Source organism: Diospyros lotus, chromosome 12, assembly GCF_014633365.1.
Source record: "Diospyros lotus cultivar Yz01 chromosome 12, ASM1463336v1, whole genome shotgun sequence".
Classification (NCBI taxonomy): Eukaryota; Viridiplantae; Streptophyta; class Magnoliopsida; order Ericales; family Ebenaceae; genus Diospyros; species Diospyros lotus.
This window is the reverse complement of record NC_068349.1, coordinates 9,462,126-9,469,872: the sequence shown is the minus strand read 5'-3', so window position 1 is coordinate 9,469,872 and position 7,747 is coordinate 9,462,126. Positions and strand designations below refer to the sequence as shown.

Here is a 7,747-nt window from a genome sequence, read left to right as displayed (position 1 = left end):
TCTTTACTACTAGAGCTTGAAACTTCCTAAGAATGCAATATCTTGAAATAAGGTTCTTTCCAATGAGGTTTACACTTTCCTTAGTTATATATATGAAAATTAGTGGTGGTGTTTGTGCTATGCCCATGCATGGGCGTGGTGTGGTTGACAGTAATAAATTTGTTATCTTTTTTTTTTTTAATGATAATAATATGAATAAATTTATTTTTTTATTGAAGATCATAAATTTATTTAATGAATATTACTATTATTTCTTTTTTTTTACATTAAAAAGAATTCATAAGGTTTTAATAAGTCTGTATAATTTACAAAATTTTATGCATGTAAATAATAAACTCATTTCATTTTCTCATTTCCACCGTTGAAAGGAAAGGAATCTGTAGATATTTAAAGACATTAAATGGTGAGATATTTGTACAGACCCTAATGATGAGATATTGATACATTACTTCAACAAAAAATGCTTTACGTAATACATACATATATATATATATATTTAGGTAATGATGTCAACTTGTGAAAGGATTATCCTACCATTATGTCGAAAGCAACATTTGCAAACCATATCCCATTGCCTGTCTGCTTTAGAATATAAAAATTGGGCAGAAAGGCAATTGGTTGTGTTGTTTGTCAGTGATTGGGTCATTATGTGTAATCTACTTCCCAAACCATTTATATCTGTCTAATCCACACCCTTGCAAAAAAAAAAAAAAAAAAATTATTTTTTTTTTGAAAATCTTTGAAAAAGTGTTCTATAAAATATTATTTTAAAATATAATTTAAAGAAATATCTTAATAAAATAATTCTAATGATGCAATGTTCTAATAAAAAAAATTAATAGGACATAATTTTTAAAATATCCTAATAAAATAATTCTAATAAAATAGTTTGACGAAGTACCCTAATAAAATAATTCTAATAAGACATAATTTTTGAAATGCCTCAATAAAATAATTTTAATGAAACACTTTGGTGAAGTGTCCTAATAAAAAAATCTAATAAGGCAAAATTTTTAAAGTGTCTTAATAAAATAATTCTAATGAAATATTTTGATGAAATACCCTAATAGAGTCAATTTACTATCAAATTAATATGGGCACATATATTAGTAAAGAGCCTTGTAGATCAGGTGGTTACACACGTTCACAAAGAATGAGAGGTCCAGGGTTTGAGCCAAGGGAAAATTAAGTGAGCATGCTGGAGTTATTTTCCAGCTTGCCACAAGACCGTTTTTTATGGGAGATCCACGTAGTCGCGCGTAGAGAGAAGACCTTGCAAGAAGAATAAAATGGGAGAGAAAGCATCATGTACCGCGGGGAGAGAGATCTTACGGAAAGGAAGGCCTTGCGGCCTCAAGGTAATTAAAACCACATTTATTTTTTATGCATGTTTACAGTTGTTTTTGAGATATTAAGATAGATATCTTGATGAATTTACATAGCATTTATAAGGGTCTCAATAAGCTTTTGAGGCATAATACAATACTTTTATTAGTGTCCTAATAACTAAAATATCTCAATAAACTACATATTAAGGTATTTTTAAATACTTCTTAATTTCAAAACTGTTGTTGTGCATTTACACCAATAGAAAGAAAGAATGGGGATATATTAAAGTTTCTTGAATCGTTCTTCTACCAAAAAGTGATACAAAGGAATCATGCCCATAAAAAGATTCCTATTGCTTTGGTATGATAATATTTTCATATTGATAAATTCAAGGTCCTATTCAATGGAAGTGAATTATCTTCCTGTTATGCAATAAAAATATTTGAATTAGACATTTTAAATTTAGAAAAATATCAAATTTTATAATCACGTCTATTAAAATTTAGCCGCATTTTTATTTTTTCAAATTATCCTTACAATAAGATCACAATAAAAAAGTTGTGTATTTTATAAAAAATTAATTAATTTTTGTGCTAACCCAATCATTTGATTAGATTTGTCACTATAATCATGAGTCTTCCTAGAAAATGTCCAAAACTACACATAAAAAACAATTCCCACAAATTCCTAATATAGCATGTGCTAATTAACCTCCTCCAACAAGAATATGTAAATCATTTAAACTCAAAAACTTTACCAAACTTCATAGTAAAGCAAATCTGAAGTCACCCTTCTAGTTATATACAAAGATAAGAATGGTTGATTTCCTAGAAATATCTTCTCAATGCAATATGAACCTGTCTAGCTTTCACAATTGAAATGAATAGCAGGCATGGTGGGTCTGAAACACTCCAAGGTGGTTTCCATGTCATGGATGATGTGTTTAATTTATGGATTTAGATCGGTGCTAGTCTAGCTACCCCTACATTAGATTCCACAAAGAAAGCTCTCCATACCAAGTTGTGTTTAGAATGTTCAACACGCAATCTAAAGATCAAACCCAAAACTCCCAAACACAAGACAAGAGAAGCAACCCAGAAGTTCAGGTTGATGGTTTAGAGATATTTAATTTTATATCAGACCTGTTAAAAGCAAAATTGGAAGTTGCCATGCGATTTAGGTTCTAAGGGACAGGGGTAAGCCTAAGGTGATTGTAATCATTGAAAGATTAATCGTCAAGGATGGGTTCAATGCCCCTACTTTTGTGGGGTTCTCCCTATAAAGAAAGAAATAAGATGAAGCACAACGGAAAAGTTAATGTAATTTATTATTACATTCACAACCTAAAAGAAACAGAACTTTTATATGGAAAGCATAATTATATCAATGTGACATTTTTATATTTACTTGTTGACAAGTGAAAGAGGAAGAGCTTTGCTAGCAATGGAAATATTGGCCCTCTATGACAGAAAGAATATACTTTTAAATTGTGTAAACAACTTATTTGTCAAAATAAAAAACAAAAAGGTTGCGTATTATTATGTCCCTTCCTAACACCCACAAAGCGAGGAGCGTTATACACACAACAAAATACCCTTTTTAAAGAAGTAACTCGAACGTGTCCATGGAAGAGTATAAACCTACTCTAATCCAATCACATGTGCGAACATATAATTATAGGGACCTCTTGGAGTACAATACAAGACAAAACCCCAAAATGTCCATCCTGGGTAATGTTCTTCCCTGCTTGTTTGTTCCCAATTTCCAGATGGCTTATGTAATCTACTAATTAATCATCACAGAATTAATATCTAAAGTGCTCTGAGATAAACTGCAAAATGACTATTAATGGTAGCCAATATATACTGCTGGAGCAACTCTCCATGTGTAGTATACTTCATGTATCAATTCAGGAAAGACATTTCAACAATCAAATTGGCTGGAATATCCACTATCCCTATGAAAATTAAAGTTATCCACATACTGAAAAGCTTTTGCAATAAGTATATGTGGCTCAGGAAATAGCAGCCCACGAGTTGAGATGGTTACACGAGTTGCTCTCAAAGAACCATCAGTTGAAAAATAAATAAAATAAAACATTTGGAACCAATGCTAATAATAGTCTAGGACCGTGTCAATAAATACAGATTTGAGTTTCCTATGAACCTTCAAGACTATTTATGGGCACAGAAATGGCAGCCAGATATGATCAATCCCACAAGTGGGAACACTAGAAGATACCTAGCCTGAGGTTCTTTGGTGCAAGAGCACCTAACTGGTCCTTCAACATACTTCTTTCTTGAGCAAAACCATAGTGTATTATCAAATTGCAAACAACCCGATATTTGGTCTTAAACAAATTGCATTCCTCTCTCCCCCTCTTTCTGTGGTCAGGCAAGTCACTATCAATCCCCTCAGTGCCCGGTCCAGGCAAATGATAGCATGTTTAACACAGCCTAGGTGTCAAGATGTAAAAATCATTTCATCTTGTGCCTATCCAAAACATGCATTCAGAAAAATAACAATAATAATAAAACTTAACGATTACTAAAGAATTTATGCTAGGAAATATTAAATTCTAATTCACAAATGTCAAAGTAATCACCCGACAACAGAGAAAAATCGGGTGTGTGAAGATGAAATACCAATCATAGTCTGGAATTTGTTCATATTCAGTGCACAAGATGTCAACGGATACAGAGAAAAACCTTGAATTAGCATCAATGAAAACTTGAAGTTGTTTGTAATTAACAAGAAAACTGCTATCTTGGATTTGTTAAAAGTCATTAATTTTCGGACTAGGTACAAAAACTTTTCATGAGGATGACAAGCACTATAAAAAGTATGCGAGGGTGAGAAAGCACTTTTCAATGAGGAAAAACAAAAAAAAGCAGCACTTTTCCAAATTAGCTAATAAAAGTAATTAATTCCAAGTCCAAGAAGGTTGCTGGGAAACACTTGTACCAGAATTTCCTTAGTTCTAAATGGATTAAACAGAATGTCGAAGTCAGAACTTTTACCAATCTCAAGGTGGTCAGCTGGTAGGTTCACTATAAATAGCACAACCTTTGCTCAATCAACACAACCACCACCTCTTTATTTGCTTCTTTTGGTTCCTTTATCTCCACTCTCTTTTGTTCCACAATGGCCTTCTCTCAACTCTCTCTTTCTTTCTTATTTGCAACCTTTCTTCTCATGCAAACTCTGGGAAATGCAGCAACATGCAGTGACTGCTTCACTCACTCTCGAGCGGCTTATTACCCAAATTCTGATGAACAAGGAACAGAAAGTGAGAGTTCAAACCCAACGCATGCTCAAATCAATGCATTACTGTCGATATATACTTTATTTGGTCTTTATAACTTCTACACCAGATTGATTTGTGATCAAATTGCAGCTGGAGCTTGTGGTTTTGGTACATTCGGAGCAACAATCAATGGAGGGGATGTATCAGCTGCATCTGAACTCTATCGCAGTGGTGTAGGCTGTGGTGCCTGCTACCAGGTGATTGATGAGATATCAAACAAAATATATATATATATATATATAAGGGAACTACAAGGATGAAAACATGAAGATTTTGATGATTTTTCTTTATCATCACTTTTAAGTTCTAATCATGAGGTTTCTTTATTCTCTTAGGTGAGGTGTACCAACAGTAACTATTGCTCGGATAAAGGCGTCACGGTAGTTATAACTGATCAGGGTAGCAGCGATAGAACTGACTTTATCCTGAGCAGACACGCTTTTAGCCGGATGGCTCAGACTAACGATAAAGCCACATCTCTACTAGCCCTCGGTGTTGTTGATATTGAATATAGACGGTAATATCAACTTACACATAAAGCCTACAGAAGCATTTTAGAGGAAGAATGATTTCTATCAGCCTTAAGAATAATTTCCATGGAGTTCAATATGAATTTTATCTCTGTGATAAAGAAAAAGGGAAAGGAAACATATCTCCACTCCTTAGAACTAACTGAATCATTAAAATCTTTGCTCGCATCATGAAGTCATTATTCCGTAAATTTGTTTCCATTACTACTCAATATCGATATGCAGTTCTTTTACTTATGATCATGACTTTGAGAATTCAAAGCCAGCAGAAAAAGTAACTAGATTTACCAACTCTCGGAGCTCTCTGTCTCTCTCTCTCTCTCTCTCAGGGTGCCATGCAGCTACCCAGGCAAAAATATAACATTCAAGATTGATGAGAATAGTAACTACCCTCATTACCTGGCTTTTGTCATATGGTATCAACAAGGCAAAAAGGATATCACTGCTGTGCAGCTATGTGAGGTATTTCCATCCTATCACTATTTGAGACGAGATTTCAACTTGTCTAGTTCAACTTTGAACACACTAGGAGTTCAAAAAAGCCTAGCATTAATAACATAAAAGCCATTTGTTAACATAACAGACAATGTAAAAGCAAACAGTATCTTTCATCACTTATCCTGAATATATATACAGCTAACCTTGCTTCATTGTTTCAAGTATTGACAGAATTTCACATTTGCAGACACAAAATTTAGCTTGCAAGCTATTGGATAGGAGTCATGGAGCGGTATGGACAACTACCTCACCCCCAAGCGGGCCCCTGTCAATAAGGATGCTATTTAGCGATGATGATGACGAGACGTGGGTTGTTCCCGTTGCTAACGTGCCTGAAAATTGGCAACCTGGAAAAACATATGACTCGGGAGTACAAGTGAACTAGTAATCAAAAACGTCAAATTCTGATATTCGCCAACTACATTCTACGGCTATAGAAAAGAATGTCTTCTTTTCTTGTTTTGTTCCTTTCACGTGTTGTCATTCAATTTCTTAGAGATTATAATAAGCTTCTGATTGTTTTCACTGTATGGTTGACAAATGACATAAGAGATGTCCTAATCAATGTTTGAACTTCCTTTAGCATATACATACACTAGCTAACAAGATCAAATATTACACTTGAAAAACAGCAGATTCGCCTGGCACTATATTTGTTAAAAGCCACTTCTGAATTGGCCCATAAAGCATGTCACCTTGTCAATATAAAAGTTTATCTTGAATTTTCTTTTCTCGATCAGCATATAAGCAGCCTATAGTATATTTCTTTTTTGTTATTGCTCTACAGCTTTGCACTGCTAACATTCAGAATGAGAACATACACATTCAGGCTTCTCACACTGGGAGCTATCATCACGGTGGTCCTATTTTTAAGTTGATAAGTTCCCCCTCTCCCCACGCGGTGGCTGCCAATTAACCCCTTCTCTTCCTCTTCCTTTTTCATTTTCTATCAATAGATTATAGATAGCACTGTGAGCTCTCCTGAATGCCGCCTCCACCTCATCTGCTCCTGGGCGGTTCGCTGGTTGCTCTCTGAGAAGCAAGTCGTAAGATAAAGTGGAAGACAAGGGGCTGGCCCACCTCTAGAACAGGGGACAACCCCACGGACGGTTCCTTCAGCTTCACCCAGGTGGCACTGGACCACTGTGATCATTCATCGTCCCCTTGCTTCTTGTGAAACTTGTCATCATCAAGCACGTAATTAATAATGCAGAAAGAAGACAACCTCTGGGGTGTGACATCAAAAAAAAGATGGCCCTAGAGGGCGGAGGAATCATCTGCCTCGAATGCTAACACACTCGATATTATTAGGGATTAGAAATAACTCAATATATTTTTGACGAATTTTAGAGCTAAGTCGGTCTCTATATTTAGAAAATAGTTAAATAAGTCATTCTACTTAACTACGATCAAATTAGTTATAATGCTTTAAAAATGTTGGTTTTGGCACAAAGAAAACAGCACACAAAGGTCTAGAAAGCTATTTTCTTTTAAATCAAAATCATACTTATAAAGATTAAATCACCATAACGGCTTGCTCAAACTTATAATAGCCTATTCATATTCAATCGTCAATATTGAAAGAGTCAATTCAATGCAGTATTTTTAGGAAACATTCAAATTGATGAATAAAAATTTATAGAGATTTGAAAATTCATTATTTTAGTTTAGTGTATCAGTTTTATTTAACTTAGATTTTTTGTGTAGTTTATATTCTTCTGGAATTGATCTATTGTAACTAGATAGTTCTACCCCTATTCAGGGATAGAACTCAAAAAAAAAAAAAAAAACATTTTTTTTCTTCATATTTATGAAATCAGATAAATGAAAAATGAATCATTAAAAAATGAAGACTTTCAATCACTTTACCAAATCACTTTACCAACTCTAACAACTCCTATCTTAGCAAAGAGTAATATAATTTATCTCTAATAGAGATGAACAACAATAATGTGACAGTTCACGTAAACTGTATAGTTGCTTGGTGAAAATAAAAAAACGTCTAATAAATTTTATTTTTTATATTTTAAATAGATGTGCAATGCCAATAATATAATCCACATGACTTGTCACATCATCACTC

At 33.8% G+C, this 7,747-nt stretch overlaps 1 protein-coding gene across 1 annotated transcript; it reads left to right on the top strand.

The window, feature by feature from the left end:
* The first annotated feature begins 4,404 nt into the window (after positions 1-4,404).
* LOC127786857 (expansin-like B1) lies at positions 4,405-6,189 on the top strand. The gene is made up of 5 exons (XM_052314562.1): positions 4,405-4,618; positions 4,727-4,833; positions 4,972-5,153; positions 5,496-5,628; positions 5,852-6,189. The coding sequence occupies exons 1-5, from the start codon at positions 4,474-4,476 to the stop codon at positions 6,047-6,049; spliced, it is 765 nt and encodes a 254-aa protein (XP_052170522.1). The 5' UTR covers positions 4,405-4,473; the 3' UTR covers positions 6,050-6,189.
* Positions 6,190-7,747: the final 1,558 nt, after the last annotated feature.